The sequence below is a fragment of the Oncorhynchus mykiss genome, chromosome 10 (assembly GCF_013265735.2).
Source record: "Oncorhynchus mykiss isolate Arlee chromosome 10, USDA_OmykA_1.1, whole genome shotgun sequence".
Lineage (NCBI taxonomy): Eukaryota > Metazoa > Chordata > Actinopteri > Salmoniformes > Salmonidae > Oncorhynchus > Oncorhynchus mykiss.
Window position 1 is genome coordinate 37993204 of NC_048574.1, and position 25895 is coordinate 38019098.

A 25895-nucleotide genomic window follows, 5' to 3' on the forward strand; every position below is an offset into this window, starting at 1 on the left:
TTTTGAGGGATTTCATGTCAATGTTAAAATTCGCTAGCTAGCGAACCAACAACTGTAACGATGTATTTGAGAGACAAGTGGTCATTGTGCAAATGTATTTGTTTTCAATAAATGGTGGAGACGAAATATAGCTAACATGTTGTCAACAATGTAAGCCAGCCAACCTAATCTGTTTTTCCCCATGGTTGCGCACGCAATGTTTTTGTTGTTAAACAACCAACCCGTCTATATTTCTAGTTATATTTCTATGGAAGCCAACTGATTTAGAGTATAACTGATATTGTTTTGTTGTTTCTTAGCCTGCATGTGCATCGTGCTGACTGGTAATCTCCATCTCCACCTGATGGTCAAACACGGTCATGGTAGAGAAGTTATTCACCATCAGGCAGGAAGAGTCCTCCGACCGGGCCTGGGACTTTCCCAAGTGTTCCTTCACTGGACTTTGTCTAAAGAGGCGAGAACACAAAATGCATTGTAAGTTGATTATTGCTTATCAATACAATCCTATTTAGATATAATGAAATAACATGGAATCAAAATATCCAATCACATTCATGTTCTGCAAATTGGCATGACAACTGAACTGACCTGTGCAAAGTTGCCAGGGAGAACCCCTGAGTTCCGCGGCCCTCTCGGCCCGGACAAATGGGCTCAGGTACTCTTGGACGTCCTCCATCCTCTGGCTGGGCCTTGCATGGGTCAGACCCGGGGCTCCATGTCCACCAGGATACCAAAAGTTCAAACAGTAAGTAATTTTCAAACATAATGGTAGAAAATATTTTTCATAAGCTGGTACAGAGCAGTAGAGAATACAATAAGTGATGTGTGTACATAAGTCAGTTGCTGCTGGAGCAGGTGAGGCATTGCCACACGGAGCGTTCAGACATGCTGCAAGGAGTTGCTGCCACCTCAGCTGGATACGATTCATGAAGATCTTGTCCTCCAGTCTGGCATTCCTTTGGCTTTTTAATTCATAATGTTATCAGGTAAATCTGGCACTGTAAATTTAGTTTATTATTGGGGTAGAACATGATTGTACAGTTGGCATTGCAGAGGATGACCTCAGAGATCCACCCAGCAATATAGAAGGGTCTGTGTTTCTGGACTTCTTCAGAGAGCTGCTGCAGCTCCACAAACAGTTTCTCCAGGAGGAGGTGAATAAAGAGCTGAGAGTTGAGAGCCTTCAGGAGGGGCAGCCAGAAATGCAGGACGACTCGAGGAAGGCCGGGAGCAGTGGGGTAGGCATTCTTCTCTTAGTAAGGTAAGTGTGTATGGCTTACACTATTTTTGACATGACCCCAGTATTACTACAACATCCATTCATCAATAAATTAATCATAGAATTTACACAGATTTATTTTAGGAACTTTATTGGGGGAAAACAACATAATCCCAGTCTTACCTGAGGGATCAACACCAAGTGACTCCAGCTGTACAATGGTTGGAACCATGACTCCATCCTCAATCAAAGCATATATTAGTATTTCACTATGTGGGAAGAAGATCAATGAGGGCCTGGAGCCTTTCCATTTCAATACAATTACTATTTGTTAAATACATTCTGATGCAGTTTGTCGAGTTTACATAACCATTACAATACAAATGAATGTGTTAACTGACCCAGACTCTAGTGCAAAGTGCTTGATCTGGGCAAGGATCCAGCTCATGTCTGCAGAGGGTGCTGGCCATGAGCTCTTTGGTTTGTCTTCCTCTCGAAATCCTTCAAACATCTACACAACAAAAAAACATAGCAATGATGACCAAACTCACAATTCATGTTCTGGGACCGAATGTATAGATCATAGAATTGAAAAGAGAAGTATAGTCTATGATTGCTTTGAGCCCTATTGCGTCACAACCGAAAAACACACATGCCACCTGTTTATTGCACCCACCCTACCCCTCAACACAACTTAATGGCATCACAGTGAAACGCTGGGATGAGTACACAACCATATGCTATAAAATTACTCTACAGTAATGACAAAATGTCTCTCTTGAGAGGCCGTTGTGTATAGATGTGGTAGAGGAGATGCTGTGACGACTAGAGAACAGACAGAACGTCTTGACCCTCTATTAATATAGTATATTGAGTTGAGTGCACAAGTCTCACAAATCATAGAAAAAGTGTTATGATGTGTTTATAAATTAATTAAATTCTATTGGTCACGTACACATATTTTGCAGATGTTATCATGGGTGTAGTGAAATTCTTATGTTCTTAGCTCCTACGGTACAGTAATACCAGGCTGAATCACATCCGGCTGTGATTGGGAGTCCCATAGGGCAGCGCACAATTGGCCCAGCGTCGTCCGGGTTTAGCTGGGGTAGGCCGTCATTTTAAATAAGAATTTGTTCTTAACTGACTTGCCTAGTTAAATAAATAAAAATAAAAAACAATACATACAAATCCCAAAATTAAAAAGAAAGGAATAAAGAAATACAGAAATATTAGAATGAGAAATGTCAGAATCTGGAATGTAAATATAGTGTGCCTTCAGAAAGTATTCGTACCCCTTGACTTATTCCACATTTTTTGTGTACAGCCTGAATTTAAAATTGATTAAATAGATTGTTTCTCACCCATCTACACACAATACCCCATAATGACAACGTTAAAACATGTTTTTAGAAATGTTAGCAAATGTATTGAAAATGAAATATCTAATTTGCAAAAGTATTCACACCATTGAAGCAATACTTTGTAGAAGCACCTTTGATGGTGATTATATCAGTGTCTTTTTGGATAAGTCTCTAAGAGCTTTGCACACCTGAATTGTCATAGATTTTCTAGCTGATTTAAGTCAAAACTGTAACTAGAACATTCAATGTCTTCTTGGTAAGCAACTGCAGTGTAGATTTGGCCTTGTGTTTTAGGTTATTATCCCGCTGAAAGGTGAATTTGTGTCTGTTGAAAAGCAGACAAACAGGTTTTCCTCTACGATTTTGCCTGTGCTTATAGCTGTATTCTGTTTATTTTTATCCTAAAAAACTCCCTAGTCCTTACCGATGACAAGCCTACCCATAACATGATGTAGCCACCACTATGCTTGAAAATATGAAGTGGTACTCAATGATGTGTTGTGTTGGATTTGCCCCAAACATAACACTTTGTATTCAGGACAAAAAGTTAATTTCTTTGCCACATTTTTTGCAGTATTACTTAAGTGCCTTGTTGCAAACAGGATGCATGTTTTGGAATATTTTCATTCTGTAAAGGCTTCCTTTCCCCTCTGTCATTTAGGTTAGTATTGTGGAGAAACAACAATGTTGTTGATCCATCCTCAGTTATCACATCGCAACTATTAAACTCTGTAACTGTTTTAAAATCCCCATTGACCTCATGGTGAAATCCCTTAGCAGTTTCCTTCCTTTCCGACAACTGAGTTAGGAAGGATGCCTGTACCTTTTTAGTGACTGGGTGTATTGATACACCATACCAAGACTAATTAATAACTTCACCATGCTCAAAGGGATATTCAGCATTTATTTTTTAAATGTTCTATCAAAAACCTTCCTTGTCATTGTGGTTGAATCTGTGCTTAAAATACACTATTCAATTGAGGGACGTGGGATGTGTATGTGTGGGGTACAGATATGGGGTAGTCATTAAAAAATCATGTTAACCACTATTATTGAACATGGAATGAGTCCATGCAACTTTGTGAAGCACATATTTACTCCTGAATTTATTTAGGCGTGCCATAACAAAGGATTTTAATACTTATTGACTGAAGACATTTCAGCTTTGAATTGTTTGTTACTTTCAAAAATTCCACTTTGACATTATGGGGAATTGTGTGTAGATCAGTGACACAAAATCAAAATTTTAAAAACAGGCTGTAACACAACAAAATGTGGAAAAATTAAAATGGTGTGAATACTTTCTGAAGGCACAGTGCATTACAGCCTTCTTCTAAAATGGATTAAATAGTTTTTTCCCCTCGTAAATATACACACAATACCCCATAATGACAAAGGAAAAACAGGTTTTAAAAAATCACATTTACTTAAATATTCAATCTCTTTACTCAATACTTTGCTGAAGCACCTTTGGCAGCGATTACAGCCTCAAGTCTTTTTGGGTATGACGCTATAAGCTTGGCACACATGTATTTGTGGAGTTTCTCCCATTTTTCTCTGCAGATCCTCTCAAGCTCTGTCAGGTTGGATGGGGAGTGTCGCAGTACAGCTATTTTCAGGTCTCTCCAGATATTTTCAATCGGGTTCAAGTCCAGGCTTTGGATGGGCCACTCAAGTACATTCAGAGACTTGTCCCGAAGCCACTCCTGTGTTGTCTTGGATGTGTACTTAGGGTCATTGTCCTGTTGGAAGGTGAACCTCTGCCCCAGTCTGAGGTCCTGAGCGCTCTGGAACAGGTTTCCATCAAGTCTCAATACTTACAGCATGCAAATAAGATATCTGTTTTTTGATTTTTAATATATTTGCAAAAATTCAAAAAATACTTTTTCACTTTGTCATTATGGGGTATTGTGTGTAGGTTGATGATTCATTAAAAAAAAAAATTTTTTTAGAATAAGACTGTAACATAACAAAATGTGGAAAAAGGGAAGGGGTCTGAATACGTAATAATCATATCTCTGATGATTATATTTCTGATTCTGAGCCTCAGCCTGAACCTATCCAGGTTGTATCACATCCGGACGTGATTTGGCCGGGGTAGGCCATCATTGTAAATAACAATTTTTCTTAATTGACTTGCCTAGTTAAATAAAGGTTACATTTTTTTAAAAATATTAAAAACAATACACCTCCGAGGCGCACTGCCTGTGCCACCAACAAATTAAACTGTGACAACGTTTGGATTATCAGGATTATAAACACAAAATGTCATCACTGGATAATATACGCCATTTGTCACACACTTTTATTCAAAAGAGAGAGCAGGCCCTACATATAAAGCAAAAATGCAACATCAGCAATGCACTCACCAGATTTTGTTGTTTGTAACATGCACATGCTCCAACTGATACCATTGCGTGAAGACACAATCTGACAATAACTTCTGTCTTGTCATATTGACACTTATATTCATTCTAATGCCATTATTACTTTTGTGATGATTTTCACTGTTAATCAAGCACACTTGGCGCTTATACTGTAATGATGTTTAGGCTACTCATGTTTTCATCATTTAACCGAGCATCTTGCTGACCATACGTCTTGGTGGTTGGTGTTTCAACACATATGCTTTCTGTTTGATAGTTGTAACAAAGTCACTAAAATGTATTGAACACTTGAATTTGTATTTTTGTTTTTACATATCTTACAGTAACGTAAACAAATAAAAATGATTTTGTGTCATTTGCGTAAAAAATCGTATTCTACTGTTACCTAAGACCTTCATAAACACAACCAAATTGTTACTTTTGCTTTAACAAATATCACATGTATTAATTACACTATTAGAATTAGCTTGAAGGGGCGGTTTTAGTTTATTTTTTATTTTTTATTGTGCAGTGTACAAATAAGAGGCCCCGCAAATTTTTTTTCCCCCCCTATTGAAATCAAATGCCCATCCAGCTGATTCATTCTGCCTCCGGCCCTGAAATCACCCTAAATTGTTGTGTGAGTATTATTTGTAACAATGATTGCAAACAATACAGCTGCCAACCTGTCATGTGACATAATGTAACATTTGAATATTGAAACAAGTTAACAAAGCAATTCACATAGAATAAAAAAAATAGTCATTTTGCAACAGGATAACATTATCTGAAGATCAAATATGTGTATCCCTTACCTAGCCAGACTTAGCTATCTAGCCGGCCAGCTGGACCTAGCTTTCCGGCATGCCGGCCGGCAGGACCTAGCTACCTGGCCAACCGGCCGGACGGACCTAGCTATCTGGTCAGAACCAGGTGTCTGGCCGGCCGGACGGCAGGAACTAGCTATCTGGCTTTGTACAGTACAGTCTATCTTACTGGTATCGACATCTGGCCCATATTTGAATGAGTGGTTACAGGCCTTTATATTAGGCCTTGGCCTATCCTATTTCTGTAATTATTTCAGTAGGTGTCCATATTTGTCCATGGGTCAGGGGAAGTGGAATGAGGCTGGATGCAATGAGATATTTGCATACACAAAAATGTACTTCATATGAAATTCAAATGATTGTATTGCTTGAAAGTCGACTTCAATAGGCCTGTTTTTCATATGGGTGGAACACATGTGCAGGCCTGACTATGTGTCACAAGACAAAACTCCTCTGAGGTTTAATCATTTTTGTAAAACTGTTATTTATATTCAATCCATTATAGAAATTGAGCTCTAGGTGTTTGTTGAAAAGAATAGGCAAAAGGCAATGGCAGTTATCAAATAAACTATCGGGTGTGCCTGTCCCAGAAACAATGTCGCTTAGGTGACTTTAAAAATCGCATTATTATACCTTGATAAACTGGAGTAAAATTAAATGGCTACTAGAAGCCTAGCTGCCTAGTTTTAGGGTATGTGGAAAATTACATCAATCAGAATTCGGAGGGATATCCTGGCTTTATTTTATAGTCCAGGAATTTATACTAAACAAAAAATATAAACAAGTGTTGATCCCATGTTTCATGAGCTGAAATAAAAGATCCCTAAGATCCCAACATCTTTGCATACACACAAAAAGCTTATTTCTCTCAAGTTTGTGCACAAATTTGTTTACATCCCTATTAGTGAACATTTCTCATTTGCCAAGATAATCCATCCACCTGACCAGGTGTGGCATATCAAGAAGCTTATTAAACAGCACGATAATTACACAGACGCACCTTGTGCTGGGGACAATTAAAGTCTTCTCTAAAATGTGCAGTTTTGTCACACAACACAATGACACAGATGTCTCAATTGTTGAGGGAGTGTTCAATTGGCATGCTGACTGCAGCAATGTCCACCAGAGTTGTTGCCAAATAATTGAAGGTTAATTTCTCTACCATATGCCACCTCAAACATCGTTTTAGAGAATTTGGCAGTATGTCCAATCGGCCGCACAACCGACCATGTGTAACCACGCCAGCCCAGGACCTCCACATCCAGCTTCTTCACCTTCACGATCATCTGAGACCAGCCACCCGGACAGCTGATGAAACTGAGGAGTATTTCTGTGCTCCTGCCCAGTTATCAGTGGGGGGAAAAGGACCCAATTGTCATACTTGAGTAAAAGTTAACATATGTTATTATAAAATGACTCAAGTAAAAGTGAAAGTCACCCTGTAAAATACTACTTGAGTAAAAGTCTAAAAGTATTTGGTTTTAGATATACTTAAGTATCAAAAGTAAATGTAATTGATAATGTACTTAAGTATCAAAAGTAAAAGTATAAATAATTTCAAAACCCTAGACCCACTCCAATTTGCATACCGCCCAAACAGATCCACAGATGATGCAATCTCTATTGCACTCCACACTGCCCTTTCCCACATGGACAAAAGGAACACCTATGTGAGAATGCTGTTCATTGACTACAGCTCAGCATTCAACACCATAGTACCCTCAAAGCTCATCACCAAGCTAAGGATCCTGGGACTAAACACCTCCCTCTGCAACTGGATCCTGGATTTCCTGACAGGCCGACCCCAGGTGGTGAGGGTAGGTAGCAACACATCTGCCACACTGATCCTCAACACTGGAGCTCCCCAGGGGTGCGTGCTCAGTCTCCTCCTGTACTCCCTGTTCACCCACGACTGCATGGCCAGGCATGACTCCAACACCATCATTACGTTTGCTGACGACACAACAGTTATAGGCCTGCTCACCGACAACGATACTTAAGTATATCTAAAACCAAATACTTTTAGACTTTTACTCAAGTAGTATTTTACAGGGTGACTTTCACTTTTACTTGAGTCATTTTATAATAACATATGTTAACTTTTACTCAAGTATGACAATTGGGTCCTTCTCCCTATAAGGAGGTCAGAGACCTGGCCGGGTGGTGCCAGAATAACAACCTATCCCTCAACGTAACCAAGATTAAGGAGATGATGGTGGACTACAGGAAAAGGGGCACCGAGCACGTCCCAATTCTCATCGACGGGGCTGTAGTGGAACAAGTTGAGAGCTTCAAATTCATTGGTGTACACATCAACAACAAACTAGATTGGTCCAAACACACCAAGACAGTTGTGAAGAGGGCACGACAAAGCTTATTCCCCCTCAGGAAACTAAAAAGATTTGGCATGGGTCCTGAGATCCTCAAAAGGTTCTACAGCTACAACATCGAGAGCATCACTGCCTGTTACGGCAATTGCTCGGCCTCCGACAGCAAGGCACTTCAGAGGGTAGTGCGTACGGCCCAGTACATCATTGGGGCAAAGCTGCCTGCCATCCAGGACCTCTACACCAGGCGGTGTCAGAGGAAGGCCCTAAAAATTGTCAAAGACCCCAGCCACCCCAGTCATAGACTGTTCTCTCTACTACTGCATGGCAAGCGGTTCCGGAGTGCCAAGTCTAGGGCAAAAAGGCTTCTCAACAGTTTTTACCCCCAAGCCATAAGACTCCTGAACAGGTAACCAAATGGCTAATCGGGCTATCTGCATTGTGTCCCACCACCCGCCAACCCCTCTTTTTACACTTCTGCTACTCTCTGTTCATCATATGTGCATAGTCACTTTAACGATACCTACATGTACATACTACCTCAATAAGCCTGACTAACAGGTGTCTGTATATAGCCTTGCTACTCTTTCTTCAAATGTCCTTTTACTGTTGTTTTTATTTCTTTACCTACCAACCTACACACACACACACACACCTTTTTTTTGCACCATTGGTTAGAGCCTGTAAGTAAGCATTTCATTGTAAGGTCTACTACACCTGTTGTATTCGGCGCACGTGACAAATAAACGTTGATTTGATTTGATATTAAGCGAACCAGATGGCACCATTTTCTTTTTTTATTGACGGATAGCCAGGGGCACATGCTAACACTCAGACATAATTTACAAAGCATTTGTGTTTAGTGAGTCCGCCAGATAAGAGACAGTAGATGACCAGGGATGTTCTCTTGAGAAGTGTGTCAATTAGACCATTTTCCTGCAATGCTAAGCATTCAAAATGTAACAAGTACTTTTATGTGTCAGGGGAAATGTATGAAGTAAAAAGTACATTATTTTATTTAGGAATGTAGTAAAGTAAAAGTTGTAAAAAATTTAGTAGGCAAGTACTTTACACCACTGCCAGTTATGTGAAATCCATATATTATTATATATTTGTTATTTTATTTAACCTTTATTTAATCCATAATTTATTTATTTCAATTGACCGATTTCCTTATATGAACTGTAACTCAGTAAAATCGTTGAAATTGTTGCAAGTTGCGCTTATATTTTTGTTCAGTATAGTTAAACTGTTTACGTTTAACTGGAGTTTTACAAAGGCATAACGGGTCATGAGAATACAGGCGGAGTCTGCTGAAAACTACTTTTAGAATGTCTTCATTGCGTTGGGTGTGGTTTTTCAGTCACAGTGCTATTAGCAGGAAATCAAGCTCTGGACCACGACTTTGAGGCGAAACAAAGAAATAGTCAAATACGAGTAGCGTTCTTTAGGTTGTGGGAAAAGTTTTAAATCAAAGATAAACTGAACGTGACTGACGCTATTTCAGATTGCGCACCTTATCTAATGGACACACGTTTTAGTTGACTCCATTGTTGCCATCATCCAATTCCTGACATCAGTGACTAAAGACCGAGAACTGCAAAAATGCCAAAGACGGTGAGTATTTTTTTGTGTGTTTGGGAACAGTTTATTTCCAACGTTCACATATACATAGACGTTATTTAAAACGCCACTCTGGTTAAAATGTATTCCGGTCTTGTTAAATCGAGAAAGATAATTTAGCCCATGATACAAGGTCAAATGTTTGGATTGACTACACTATATGTCTTCATAAGCATCTATTCGACGCAATAAACTAAGTGAGGATACTGCATTTGCCTGACTTTGTATCCTAAAGTAGCCGAGGGCTATAGGTCCAAAAAGGTTTCGCGCGCATCAAATGAATGAAACGTTTATTGTCTATATCGCTGTTACCTATATTTTTCCTGCAGATTCTCCAAAACTTGTTTTATTAACGATTTCAATTAATTGATAGCTTATAATGTTGCCCAAAGTTATTTTTTGTTTACCTATGTTTGTCAATTATATTAACCGTTATTTTGTGTCAAACTATGCGCTATCGACAACCCCCCCTTCCTGGAACGTGATTGGCTTCCGAATGAACTTTAAAATAAGTTGAATGGCGCTTCGTTGTATTCATATCAACTCTATCCCTGTTCGTAAACAATTATGTCAGACAAAATGTACGTTATTATTCATATCAACGCGGCCAATTAGTTTGGGTTTTGTTTGCTGTGGGTTTACCGGAGGTTCCCATTCGTTGACGTTGTTTGTCTTTGTGGTACCCAGTAGTACAACATCTAGCCTGACAGATGCACTCTTCAACAGTGAACTCCTATGGTAGTCTGTCCTATAGGATTGCTATTGAATGATGCAGGTCAGGTCACATGCAATCTGCTCTATCAAAATGTAGTCTATACAGAATCTAAAAGTACTTAAAGTTTGATCTATGGCAAACCTTTAAGTTTACCAGGCCTGTGTATTAGGTTTTTCCTACATAGCCCAGCCCAGGAAAATGTAGTTCAATGTAGAATCCACTGAATCAGTTCTATTGATGTTACATTGCACTGCATCTGTAATTTATATAATTTCTACATTATCTTTATCAAGTATTTACATCAAATTAGGAACATTGAATATTCCATTCTGTGTAGCATCATAGCATAGGCCTACTACATGATTCACAAGACAGAAAAGTAAGACATCAGGATTTTTTTTAAATCACTGCGATCAAATGCGCCTCAGGTAATGACAGTAAAATAAAGTGCAGTGTTGTGACATTTACCTTTTAAGACTTTTAACTCATGAGAAGATTATAGTTGTATTATTTTTTTTATCTTTGTATTTGTATTAACATGTCTTTTCACACCAGTCATTCATGTGTCCCCCTACCATTAGTGTAGGCTTTGCTTCTTTTGGCATTGTTACAGTTTCCCAAGGAACCGTAATATAGTGACTCAAGGTTTCTGAGATTACGTCAGTTCCTTTTTAGCTATTTCCTGGCCTGCAGTCTCTTGACTGCCACTGAAAGCCTTATTTGGTGTTTCACAGCACAGACTCCCCCTTCTCCGCCCTGCACAACTGCAACTGCATGGTTCCTCAGCCATCGTTTCAGCACTTGAGTCTGTAATTTCAGCAAACCGTGACGCCCACCATCTCAGATTGTTCTGAAATTGCTTCTGTAGTTAGAAACAGATAAGATTGGCATTCCTGCAACATTATTTATTGCATTATTTACCATAACTTTAAGGTAGTTTATTGTCCCTGAATTGGCCCTTTTAACCATATCAGTCCCGATACCCCAGCAAAACCCAGGCTTTTCATTTATCTGCAGCCCTTATATTTAGCCTCACAATGAAATGTTTTACCATTTTCTTTCTAGGACAGCCAGGTTTTTTATTTTTGTAATATTTTATTTAACCATTATTTAACTAGGCAAGTCAGTTAAGAACAAATTCTTATTTAGAATGACAGCCTACCAAAAGGCAAAAGGCCTTCTGCTGGGAAGGGGGCTGGAATTAAAGAAACAAATAAAACACACATCATGACAAGAGACAACACAACACTACATAAAGAGAGACCTAAGTTGACAACATAACATGGCAGCAGCACAACATGGTAGCAGCACAAAACAGGGAACAAACATTGTTAGGCACAGACAACAGCACAAAGTGCAAGAAGGTAGAGACAACAATACGTCACGCAAAGCAGCCACAACTGTCAGTAAGAGTGTCCATGATTGAGTCTTTGAATTAAGAGATTGAGATAAGATTGGGTTACTAGTAGAACGCAAAGCAATTTGACATAAGCAGTTGTGGTCATGGTCTGCCAAAGCAAAAACCTGATAAAAATACATTAATATGAATGCTGTAAGTACAGAACTTGTTTGCTCAGTGGGAAATTAATATCCAACTAGTCAGTGACAACTGTGTGGAGTTTGACAGCAACTATGTGAGCTTATTACAGTAATATGACACTGTCCTGAGATTTCCTATGGTGTTCTATGTAGAAGAATCCCTTACCTTGTAATAATTATTGTGTAGCTTGTGAGCGTCATAGAGCAAACATGTTACACGTGCGTGTTAGTGAGAGTCTCAGCTTTTCATAGATAGCGTTATAGTTTTTAGCTCAGACTCAACAGACATTTTTGTAAAAAAAGACCCCGCCCCGGGCCCCTTCGGGATCAGCCCTTGTCTCACAAACACCTCTCTATGTCAGCCTCCAATGGATACAGAAGAAAAAGACGAATCCAATTGTACAACCAATAAGTCTGTAGCTCAAACACACAATGTTTAAAAGTGGTTAAGCGTCTTAAATCACGCCCGCACAACAGTGGGAGTCATTGGGTTAATTTATAGGATTCCCATAATATTTAATTATAGTACCCAACATCCGATTTGGATCAAACTTCTTCCTGCTATTGAGTAAGACACGAGGAATACAATAAAATGGCCACCAGTGGACCCCCCCACACCCCACTCCTATCCCACCCCAACAACCAGTATACAGTATAGTAGGTCTCTATGTCTGACAAGTAGTATAGAGCTGCAGCTTGGAGTATTACTACTTCATCCTATGTAATGTATTTCCTTTGAATCTGTTTTATTTCTTTCTCTCTCCTGTTAAGAGATTAGCCATTGTATTCGCATTAGTGTGAAAGTACCAGTTTTTGCCCACTAGGTGCCGCTGTTACTGCTACCGCTACATCATTTTATCAATGTTGCTGGTCTTTTGTGTTTATTAAATGGAACACAGCATTTTCTTTGCGACTTTGGGTAGAAAACAAATACCTTTTGCTAATGATAAAAATAAATTGTGTAGTCATCCTCACAAGTCAAGCCAGTCCTCCATGAAAACATTTTAGTTCCTCCATTAAACCATCACCAGATTCACAGGGAATACATTACATAAGATGAAGACCAATCTTTCAAGCCGCAGCTGTATACTATTTGTTAGACATAGTGAACTGATACTGTATACTGGTTGTTGTGGTGGGTTTGGCGTGTGGTGTGTCCGGGGTTGGTTTTTGGTAATTTTATTGGCTTCTTCAAGTCTTATTCATAGTTGAGAATCAGATGTTAGGTACTATATTTATTTAAGATTACTTAAGAATCCTATAAATTAAAAGGACAATTTGAGTGCAAATAGAGGTGCACTGATATTAAATTTTTGGCCGATATCCAATATTTTCCTTGACAAAAAAACTGATGCCGATAACCGATATTTACAATTTTAGCGGCCTTTTAAGCATTCTAGTACAGTTAAATAGTTTACACACACACATGGACACAGCGGTCTAAGGTACTGCATCTCAGTGCAAGACGCGTCACTACAGTCCCTGGTTCGAATCCAGGCTGTATCACATCCGGCCGTGATTGGGAGTCCCAATTGGCCCAGCGTTGTCCGGGCCGTCATTGTAAGTAAGAATTTGTTCTTAACTGACTTGCCTAGTTAAATAAAGTTTACACACACCCACCCCACTGACCAAAAAGTTATTTTGTTGGCATTTACGTATGTCCCCATTACCAGTAAAACATAATCAAAACCAATTTCTTTCACTTACTTGCTGTGCTGTTTCGTTATTCATTTGTTCAGTTGTTTCATTCTCAAACAGGATTTCTATGGAATGCCATTTGGGTCATTGCATGTCAAAAAAGATACACGTCAAATAACACAATTTGACGTGTCAAATAACTGTTTGCTGACTAGCTATTTATTTTCATGAACTGAAGTTCAATTTCAATAGGCTAACAAAAAGTGGGAACCTAGCTAATACTTACTCACAAGGATTCCTAAATAGTTGCTAAAAATAATGAAAATGACTGCAGGTTCTACTGGTCATTGTTTTCAGGCTGGTTGTATTGGTGCTAGCTAGGTACCAAGCTAAAGCCAGTTGCGGTTGAACAAACTATTCTTTATTACCAACAGGGTATTGTAAACACATCGTGGCCTGTATTTGCTTGTTTACAGACTTTTTTTGTACAGCTTTGACAGTGCTACAGTATCTTTTTTGACACACAAAGACCCAAACGGCATTCCGTAGTGTGTATGTCGTGAAGCTAATAGCAGTGATGCCATTACTGTGTGTCTCCGGTAGGGCAACATCTGAAAAATAGCACACTTGGTAGTGTGTACCGGTGCTCGACCAGTCGGCAAAAGCCAACATCGCCCACGACAGAGAAAGGTTGATTGTCAAGGGCAATATCTTGGCTTTAATGGGTTTCGCCTTTGAGTTGTCTCGCTGAAATTTTGTTACTCTTTCAAATGACTGCTCGATCCACAGAGCAGACATTGTGGGCTAGTTTAGGAATGCTGTGTTGCACGTATAGCGCAACATTTTACGTGGCGTCATTACGTCATGTACCTAAGTTATATAGGTAAGCACGTCATGACATCTGTTTTGCACATCGGGGTGTTAAACTAGATATCAGCCGATACCGATGTTGCCATTTTTAGCTAATACCGGCCGATTCCGATATGTTCACTGATATACCATGCATCCCTAGGTTCAAATCAATTATCTTAATTTCTCAGAGATCAAATTATATTTTAATAAAATGCTAATCTTATTTGTCTCTAACTACAGAAATGATTTCAGCACAATCTGAAATGGTTGGTGTCAAGCTTCTTTCTTGTGCTTTTTGATGTGGAATGACCCTTGATGTTTTTAAGCACTTCTACAGGTCACCCCATGTCAGAAACCAAATTGATTCCTGTCTCGTTAACAGATTACCCAGATAATGTTATAGTACATATGTTATAATATGCTATTTTACATCAAATAAAACATCTTATTACATTCATAAGACCCTTTCATCAATAAAAAGTTACTTGCACTCTGGTTAACTTTTCTTTTGATGTACCTTTAGACTCTATAACTCTACACATCACTAAGAAATGTGTTGGTATTCTATGAGGTTGCTTTCCTTCAGAAATATGATATTCTAATCAACAGCCATTTCTACTTCTTACTGTCCATGAAGTGAACTACTATATTGGCTTGAGTATAATTGGGTTAGCTGAAAAGTGTTAGTTCTTCATAAACAACAAACAACAGAAACAAATGAAGTGGAAAGACTATGTAAGAAAGGGATTAAGCAGCTCTGTAAAAGCACATAGCAGAGTTGAGATTAACAATTTGTAATAAACTAAGCCACAGGCGGTAGAGTGTGTGAAAGGCAGAAATTATGCAAACCTTTGGGGGCTTTAGCCCGTAAATGGAGAGTAACTGTGTGGCAGGTCTGAAACGTCTCTCCCTGGCTGCAGAAAACCAACCAGTGAGTTGTCTTTTGTTGTTTGTTTTGTGTTTTTTTGTTGATTTAGATGTAGTTTTGTTTCTAACAAACCTCATGTTTTACATAGGATCTCACCCGTGGTTAGCATAAAGCACTCCAGTATTTCTTAGTAAGTGAACAATAATGATTCTGATAATGACCTTATCAATATGTGCTGAAGTTGTTGCTTTTAAGTTGTTTGAATACACAGAAGATGGCATTATCTGTGATTCATGAACCTGTTTTGAAAAAAGGATAAGTCATAGTACAGTGAGTTTAACTAACTTGAATCTAATAGACTCACACATTCAACCTGAAAAATATCTACATAATTGAAAATGTATTGATTCTGTAAAATTGACTTTAGTGGTAGTTTAGAACATGTTTGCTCTATGGAGAAGAGAGGTAATAGTTTGAGGCTAACCTAAATCTCAGAATTTCGTGGAATTAGAGTGAGCTTTTAGCTTCTACTTTGTGAATGGTTAAAATGCACCCCCAAACAGATAAAAGTATATGTTACCAAGAATCTAACCACATAGTATTGTATAGGGATCATCCATCAGTTCCTGATTTCCACATATTTAGGATTTTTAAAATCCCCTTTGAAGTTAATTTGTTTGTATTTCAATCATCCTATCAATTAAATATTTGGCTTTTTGGCTTTGCCGAATTGAAAAAGACAGATGTCTCGAGGAGATAGTTAAAGGAGGAGGCATTCCGAAATGTTGGAAATATATATAGTTTTTTCTTCTGGTGATTGGTGTCCCAGTTTATAATAATTTGCTGTCATAAAGTGTGCATAATTTACTGAAATACAGTCTATAGCCAAGGTTTGTTATAGCTTTGTTTTCTGCTCAGTATGATCAAACTCCCTTTACAAGACAGAAAAGGCATTGAATGTCCCGAAGGGCAAAAAGGAAACATTAACATGTATCCTTGGTCCTGTTATGATGAGTGATGTTTTGCTGCTGTTCTAATAATAGTGTGTGAGAAGTTTTCTGAACTCTGGCCATGCGAGACCCACCCTTACCAGGCAGAACTGCACATTCTTAGTTCCTTTTTCACGCGAGAGATGAACTATTTTTACCCAGAAAAGTCACTTCTTAACAATGACTGGCAGCCAAGAACCTGTTGGCCTGAACTACACAATGAAATGATGTCTAATCAGTAGGCTATGTCATGTTAAGCAGTCTGTCTAGTTGTCTGGGAAAATAGACAGTATAGTGTATGATTTAAGTGATTTATCATATAATTAATACAAATCCATTTTTAACATAGTGACAGAGACACAATGTAGGCCTTACATGCAATCTACTTTCATCAATGTTTTACTGGATCTTGTAGGACAATTAACACAGTTCAAAGAATCACTGAAGTTAGATTCAACTCACATTTGTGGTGTGACTCAGTTCATAGTTTATACCGTAAAAGAAATGGCTATGGTAATAGATAGTTTTAGGCCCTAACTTGTTTACAAATATAAATTATCACTCATGGAATAGCCTTGTATCTTAATCATGGTGAAATATTTCCCAGTGCTCTGCAAATGCACTTAAAAATTAATTTCACTGGCAAATGTTATGTTCATGTTGCCAAGACATAGATAGAGGAAATTATGAAACATCATCAGGCTAACCACTCCATAGAAAACTGGGTTCTGACTTTGTCAGAAATACAGTTGCTTTATTCATCTCTCCCCCTACAAAGTTAGGTAAAACCTTTATGAGAAATGTGTCCCACATATTGTTAAATCATACATTTTAAGAAAACAAGGAATTCAAATATGCACTGTTGAAGTAGAGTTGTATTTGTTTGAAAACCAACCATGTCAAGGGTTTGTACTATTCACTTGTAGATGGCTGAATGTGTCTGGGTCCTAGTTAATTCCTGCTCCTACAGACCTTGGCCCAGTCACAGCTCTACTATACAGCCCTCTTGTCTGTGTGACGCCGCCAGGCCTCATTCCAGCCAAAGCGTTACCCTCTCCAGCTCCCTGCTCTATCCCACCGGCCCGCCGGTGATGACAGGAAGTGGCAGGGTGACAAGTGGCCTGACCAGCAAATCGGGGCCTGCTGACACAGAGGGGAAAGAACGCAGCCCTAATCAGCCACACAACTGGAAAATAAGGCATGTTGTTGTGGCTCAGTTCAGGCGTACTGTTCCCCCCCCACACACACACTGAAATACAGGCTGGCTGATTGTGCATTTACATATTTGAGAGGAAAGAGAACATGGAGCCTTGTCAATATAGCTGTATTAATCACTTTCACAGCATAGGAAATATGTTTAGGGTACACAGCAGGAGAAAGCTTGTATACCATAAAACAGACATAAGACAGGCAGCTTACACACTTTTTTTGCATTCCTTTTATGGGCATACTGGATAGAAGTCTGCTGTGAGTGTTGTGCCATGATGTACAGTGCATTCGGAAAGTATTTAGACCCCTTTACTTTTTCCACATTTTGTTACGTTACAGCCTTATTCTAAAGTGGATTCAAAAAAATCTTTGTACATTTACACACAGTACCCCATAATGTCAAAGCAAAAACAGGTTTTTAGACATTTTTGATATTGTATTACAAATAAAAAACATCTTATTTACGTAAGTATTCAGACCCTTTGCTATGAGACTCGAAATTGAGCTCCGGTGCATCCTGTTTCCATTGATCATCATTGAGATGTTTCTACAACTTGATTGGAGTCCACCTGTGGTAAATTCAATTGATTGGTCATGACTTGGAAAGGCACCAACCTGCCTATATAAGGTCCCACAGTTGACAGTGCATGTCAGACCAAAAACCAAGCCATGAGGTCGAAGGAATTGTCTGTAGAGCTCCGAGACAGGATTGTGTCGAGGCATCAAATGTCTACAGCATTGAAGGTCCCCAAGAACACTGGCCTCCATCATTCTTAAATTGAAGAAGCTTGGAACAACCAAGACTCTTCCTAGAGCTGGCCGCCCGACCAAACTGAGCAATCGGGGGAGAAGGGCCTTGGTCAGGGAGGTGACCAAGAACCTGATGGTCACTCTGACAGAGCTCCAGAGTTCCTCTGAGGAGATGGGAGACCCTTCCAGAATGACAACCATCTCTGCAGCACTCCACCAATCAGGCCTTGATAGAAGAATGGCCAGACAGAAGCCACTCCTCATTAAAAAGCACATGACAGCCCGCTTGGAGTTTGCCAAAAGGCACCTAAAGGATTCTCAGACCATGAGAAACAATATTCTCTGGTCTGATGAAACCAAGAATGAACTCTTTGGCCTGAATGCCTAGCGTCACATCTAGAGAGAACCTGGCACCATCCCTATGGTGAAGCATGGTGGTGGGAGCATCATGCTGTGGGGATGTTTTTCAGTGGCAGTGACTGGGAGACTAGTCAGAATCGAGGGAAGATCAACGGGGCAAAGTACAGAGAGATCCTTGATAAAAAGTTGCTCCAGAGCGCTCAGGACCTCAAACTGTGGAAAAGGTTCACCTTCCAACAGGACAATGACCCTAAACACACATCCAAGACAACGCAGGAGTGGCTTCGGGACAAGTCTCTGAATGTACTTGAGTGGCCCATCCAAAGCCTGGACTTGAACCCGATCGAAAATCTCTGGAGAGACCTGAAAATAGCTGTGCTGCGACACTCCCCATCCAACCTGACAGAGCTTGAGAGGATCTGCAGAGAATAATGGGAGGAACTCCAAAAATACAGGTTTGCCAAGTTTGTAGTGTCATACCCAAGAAGACTCGAGGCTGTAATCGCTGTCAAAGGTGCTACAAAGTACTGAGTAGAGGGTCTGAATACTTACAGTACCAGTCAAAAGTTTGGACACACCTACTCATTCAAGGGTTTTTCTTTATTCATACTATTTTCTACAATATAATAATATTGAAGACATCAAAACTATGAAATAACACAAATGGAATCATTTATTAACCAACACAAGTGTTTAACAAATGAAAATATATTTATTTTTGAGATTCTTCAAAGTAGCCACCCTTCGCCTTGATGACAGCTTTGCACACACTTGGCATTCTCTCAACCAGCTTCATGAGGAATTATTTTCCAACAGTCTTGAAGGAGTTCCCACATATGCTGAGTACTTGTTGGCTGCTTTTCCTTCACTCTGCGGTCCAACTCATCCCAAACCATCTCAATTGAGTTTAGGTTGGTTGATTGTGGTGGCCAGGTCATCTGATGCAGCACTCCATCACTATCCTTATTAGTCAAATAGCCCTTACACAGCCTGGAGTTGTGTTTTGGGTCATTGTCATGTTGAAAAACAAATGATAGTCACACTATGCACAAACCAGGTGGGATGGTGTATCACTGCAGAATGCTGTGGTAGCCATGCTGGTTAAGTGTGCCTTGAATTCTAAATAAATCATAGACAGTGTCACCAGCAAGGCACCCCACACCATCACACCTCCTCCATGCTTCACGTGGGAACCACACCACACTACTCTGAGTCTCACAAAGACACGGCGGTTGGAGCCAAAAATAAAACATTTGGACCACGGGACAGATTTCCACCGGTCTAATGTCCATGGCTCGTGTTTCTTGGTCCAAGCAAGTCTCTTCTTCTTTTTGGTGTTGTTTAGTAGTGTTTTTTATTTGCAGCAATTGGACCTTGAAGGCCTGATTCACACAGTCTCCTCTGAACAGTTGATGTTGAGATGTCTGTTACTTGAACTCTGTGAAGCATTTATTTGGGCTGCAATCTGAGGTGCAGTTAACTCTAATGAACTTGTCCTCTGCAGCAGAGGTAACTCTGGGTCTTCCTTTCTTGTGGCTGTCCTCATGAGCGGCAGTTTCATCATAGCGCTTGATGGTTTTTGCGACTGCACTTGAAGAAACTTTCAAAGTTCCTGAAATGTTCCGTATTGACTGACATTCATGTCTTAAAGTAATGATGGACTGTCGTTTCTCTTTGCTTATTTGAGCTGTTCTTGCCTTAATATTGACTTGGTATTTTACCAAATAGGGCTATCTTCTGTATACCACACCTACCTTGTCAGAACACAACTGATTGGCTCTAAAGCATTAAGAAGGAATTCCACAAATGAACTTTTAACAAAGCACACCTGTTAATTAAAATGCAGTCTAGGTGACTACCTCATGAACCTCAGTGCTCCTGAGTGGCGCAGCGGTCTAAGGCAAGAGGTGCAAGAGGCGTCACTATAGTCCCTTGTTGGATTCCAGGCTGTATCACATCCGGCCGTGATTGAGAGTCCCGTAGGGCGGTGCAAAATTGGCCCTGCATCGTCTGGGTTTGGCCGGGGTAGGCCGTCATTGTAAATAAGAATTTGTTTTTAATTTAACTGACTTGCCTAGATAAATTAAGGTTTAAAAAAAGTTGGTTGAGAGAATGCCAAGTGTGTGCAAAGCTGTCATCAAGGCAAAGGGTGGCAACTTTGAAAATTCTCAAATATAAAATATATTTTGATTTGTCTACCACTTTTTTGGTTACTACATGATTCCATATGTGTTATTTCATAGTTTTGATGATTTCTGTTTTTTATATACAGTATATTTGAAAAAATAATTACTGAGGTATTTTGCTTTGCTTTGGGGTATTGTATCATTATGCGGTATTGTATGTAGATCGATGAGGAAAAACATTTTTTAATAAATTTTTGATTATGGCTGTAACGTAACAACATTTTGAAAAAGTCCAAATGTCTGCATACTTTCCAAATGCACTGTAGTTGTCTGGACTGAGGTATCCTTGATGGCTAACTCATCAGGTTTTGCATACCGGCTGTTATATGAATCATTCTTCAATCAATTTGTTCATTTTTAAAATTCCAGTTTTGGTATCATGATTAAGATAACCCAATACTAGTATATGTGTTGAATAACCCAAAGCTAGTATATGCAAGTGTTTTTCTGTACATGAGCAGTTACTTTGCTCATTTATATGAATCTGTAGATAGTCTTTCATCATGTGTTTCAACATTCCAGAGGTAAAAACCAAGTCTTTAAATAGGCTACTATTCCTTATAACACTTGTGTAATTACAAAAATGGTAGAGCTTGCTGTTACAAAAAAATTCATATCATTACTGTGTTACTGCACAGGTATTAGAGCAACGTTTTATCATAATCACATATTCGCCTACAGTAAATGTCGAAAGAGGGCAGAACCGTGAGCTAGAGAGCTATCCTCTTTGCATGCATGTACGTGTGTGTGGGTGTTAAAAAATCTAAAAGAGAGATTGTGCTGGTGTGATCACTGAGCACAAGTGATCTCTGAGAGGCAGGCAGGCAAGCAGAAATGTGATGAATTACAGGATGCAGTCTCAGTGAGCTGCATGTTGGGTGGCTCTCCCTCGCCTTGCGAGGCCCAGCTACCAGAGGATGTGGTTACTTCCTGTAGTGGAGCAGCTTAGTAGAGAAAGAGAGCTGGGGGAAAACATGTCCCCTTAGTACGCTAAAACCAAAAATGTTTTTCTGCTGCAGCTACTCATTCAGAGAGGTATACTCAGTGGCTAAACTTTCATTTGACACAGTGCCAGTATAGAAGCTATATAGAGATTGTTTTATCTTCTGTGTAAAATCTTCTCCCAACAAATTCTGTTCAGTGTTCTGTTATCAAATTTCTGTTAGTGGACAAGTTTTAATGCATCATTAAGAGAAAAGACTGATATATTTTCCCTTTGGTTTCTGTGGAGTCAGTGTGCCTCTTTTTCTAATATAAGCTGATAATACCTCCCTCGGTAGGTTTCCTGACATTATTATTATAACATTTTGGGGGGGTTTGAGGCTGATCAATAATTTTAGTCCCCAAGTGCAATCGCCTCTCTCCCATGCCTTTGAAACATTGTTATTGTCTGCCCCACCGTCCCCTCTCTAGTGAGTAAGGGAGTGTAAATTAACATGCATAGAGTATTTAATGGAATAGTATGAACATGCAAAAAGTATCTTGAATTAAAGACAAAAATGTTTCACACTGCTTTGATAAAAGTTGTGGTTGAATATCAGCCTAAATCGTTGTATCAAATCAAATCAATTTATAAAGCCCTTCTTACATCAGCTGATATCTCAAAGTGCTGTACAGAAACCCAGCCTAAAACCCCAAACAGCAAGCAATGCAGGTGTAGAAGCACGGTGGCTAGAAAAAAAATCCCTAGAAAGGCCAGAACCTAGGAAGAAACCTAGAGAGGAACCAGGCTATGAGGGGTGGCCAGTCCTCTTCTGGCTGTGCCGGGTGGAGATTATAACAGAACATGGCCAAAATGTTCAAATGTTCATAGATGACCAACAGGGCCACTGTGGCCTCATCCGACGATACACCCGGACAGGGCAAAACAGGCAGGATATAACCCCACCCACTTTGCCAAAGCACAGCCCCCACACCACTAGAGGGATATCTGTATTATGTATTATGGTTGTATTATGGCTTTTGGTTACCGCCGTCAAAGTATTATTTGGAACCTAACTGATGTACTATGATGCATTAGCTGCCTGCTCATTAATCTGTTCCACTGTGATATTTTGGACACCATTTATTCTGAAACGATGTGTATCCACCCTGCTATAACTGTTAATCTTTCAAGAGATGTTATAAGTTACTTTGACAAAATGTTTAATCAAAAATAGTTTTTGCGAAGTTAGTGTGCTTATTTTCCTGGCCCTGTATTGTCATGTAGGTCCACTCCTGACCTGCTGTGAAAAGCCTAATGCCTGGGGTCATAGGCATATGATGGTTCATGCTAATGCCTATAAGGCCCATTCCCCATTGATCAATCAAAAAATTACTTTTGTATTTGCATAAATCACTGTAAGGAACTCTACAACAGTCTCTATAATGTAGATTGATTCTCAAATCAATCTCAAACTCTCAATCGGAGGCATCACATTTATAAGCAAATTTGTTGTAAATCAGTTATACCATCACATGAAAAATATATATATTTTTTTAAAATATATATATTTTGACGGAATTCATTGGTTGTCAGTCATAGCGTACTAACTCAATTATTTTGGTTTCCTCAACAGATTAGTGTGCGAGTTACCACAATGGATGCAGAGTTGGAGTTTGCCATCCAGGCCAACACAACGGGAAAGCAACTCTTTGACCAGGTAAGAAAATTGCTTGCTCTACTGAAACAAGGCAAATTACATGTTCTTGCTGTGCTTTCATTCATTGCCAATCAGTGTAAATTGCAAGCAGGGGAATGGAAGCCCAGTCGTGGGACTGGAGTGGAGGGTCTATTTTAAGAGGAACTCTCACTCTCTCACTGTTCCTTTTATTGAGTCAAGCTGTGCTCGATGGCGTAGGCTCTAGTCTCTCTTCAGCTGCAGACAGAATGTTAGTCATAGAATCCACAGGCAGCACAAAGGAACTCCATTTCCAAGACAATAAAGGCACGCTTTGTCCTGTTAACTTTTCATTTGCACTTGCTTTCCAAGTGGGCGGAGTAATTTCCCCTGGTGAACATGTGCTCGCTCATTGAAATTACACCATTAGAAATACACTACATGACCAGAAGTATGTGGACACCTGCTCGTACATCTCATTCCAAAATCATGGGCATTAATATGGTCCCCTATTTTATTTATTTGTATTTTTTATTTAACCTTTAACTTGGCAAGTCAGTTAAGAACAAATTCTTATTTTACAATACAGTACACCCTTTGCAGCTGTAACAGCCTCCAGCCTCCAGCTTTCCACTAGATGTTGGAACATTGCTGCAGGGACTTGCTTCCATTCAGCCACGAGAATTAGTGTCACGCCTAGGGTTGCACATTTTGGGGAATATTCAGAGGTGGAAACTTTCCGTGGGAATTAATGGGAATAATGGGAAGTAACGGGAATATATGGGAATTAACGGAAATATATGCAAATGAATATCAATACTATTTAAATGTAGATGTTTTTTGCATTGGATATATTTATCATATCATATAGAGACAGAAACATAAACCTTTTACCTTATTATAAGTAGACATAATGGCAAATGATGAAATCCTTCCAATATAATTTTTTTTAAACTAAAGAATTAAACTTTAATGAAAGTGAGTTGACTCTTCACGTGGGATGATTTCACTGAACAACAAAAGAAAGAGAATATTGAATGATCCCCAATGATCCATTGTATCTCCCAAAAACGTTGTAAAAAAATCTGTTAAATGATAGTCTAGAAACTAAAGCTTTAGTTGTCTTCCTCTCATGTCTTCTCCCAAGAGGTGGACCTCTTCAATGTCCACCTCTTGAACACCAGACTCTGAGGCCTCATGTTCACTGTCACTTTCCAACCTTGCAAAGGATGGCTCGTTGTCAGGCTCAAAAAGCCTCAAATTTGCCTGGATGGCCATCAATTTTTCAGCCCTTGTATTGGTCAGCCTGTTGTGTGCTTTGGTGTGTGTGTTCCCAAACAAGGACCAGTTGCGCTCTGAGGCAGCTGATGTTGGTGAGATTTGGAGGATGAATGGAGGCAACAGGGGAAAGAGCCTCAGATCCACAAAGTCGCTTCCACCAGGTGGCAGATGAGATATGTTGGCACGACTGCCATATTGCATCTCCATCACAAAGCCATTGCTTGGAAGTGTACTTCTCCAGACATCCAGGTCAAGGTGGCGAGACACCGTAGTGATGACACCATAGGCCTTGTTGATTTCTGCACCAGACAGGATGCTCTTGCCAGCATACTTGGGGTCCAACATGTACGCTGCGGCGTGTATGGGCTTCAGGCAGAAGTCTTCACGCTTTTTGATGTATTTCAGAACTGCAGTTTCCTCTGCTTGGAGCAACAGTGGGCAGGGCACTACGGATTTATTCTCTTACATCTGCAAGCAGATTCTGAACATCAGACAGGATGGCATTGTCCCCCTCAATCCATGCAATGGCTACTGCTATATGTTTCAGGAGTTTCAGGCTACTTACCACTCTCTCCCAAAATACATAATCCAGGAAGATCCTCTTGATGGGGCTGTCTATATCGGCCATTTCTTGGAGAGACTCCTTCCCCTCCAGGAGACTGTCAAACATGATGACAACACCACCCCAACGGATGTTGCTGGGCAGCTTCAGTGTGGTGCTCTTATTCTTCTCACTTTGCTTGGTGAGTTAGATTGCTGCTATAACTTGATGACCCTTCACATACCTAACCATTTCCTTGGCTCTCTTGTAGAGTATATCCATTGTTTCAGTTTTCAGGAGCAGATTCAATGCATGAGCAGCACAGCCAATGGGTGTGATGTGAGGGTAGGACCACTTTAGACCAAGCAGCCTTCATGTTCACAGCATTGTCTGTCACCTGTGAAAATACCTTCTGTGGTCCAAGGTCATTGATGACTGCCTTGAGCTCATCTGCAATGTAGTGCCAGGTGTGTCTGTTGTCCCTTGTGTCTGTTCTCTTGTAGAATACTGGTTGAGGGTGGAGATGATGTAATTAATTATTCATTGCCCACAAACATAGTGAGTGTTGCAACCGAGGACAGACCATTTTTACGTGCTTCAGCACTCAGCAGTCCCGTTTTATGAGCTTGTATGGCCTACCA

General features: G+C 39.7%; 1 protein-coding gene across 2 annotated transcripts in view; it reads left to right on the plus strand.

The window, feature by feature from the left end:
- Positions 1–9395: 9395 nt before the first annotated feature.
- The window catches only part of msna (moesin a), a 37111-nt gene continuing 20611 nt past the window's right edge, over positions 9396–25895 (plus strand). Inside the window, exons 1-2 of one of the 2 annotated variants that reach the window (XM_021618371.2) lie at positions 9396–9720; positions 23391–23474. In XM_021618371.2, coding sequence (XP_021474046.1) covers positions 9709–9720; positions 23391–23474 — 96 coding nt within the window. In that variant the 5' untranslated portion in view covers positions 9396–9708. Of the gene's footprint in view, positions 9721–23390; positions 23475–25895 lie in introns of those variants that run through there. The other variant, XM_021618372.2, reaches the window with a different exon arrangement.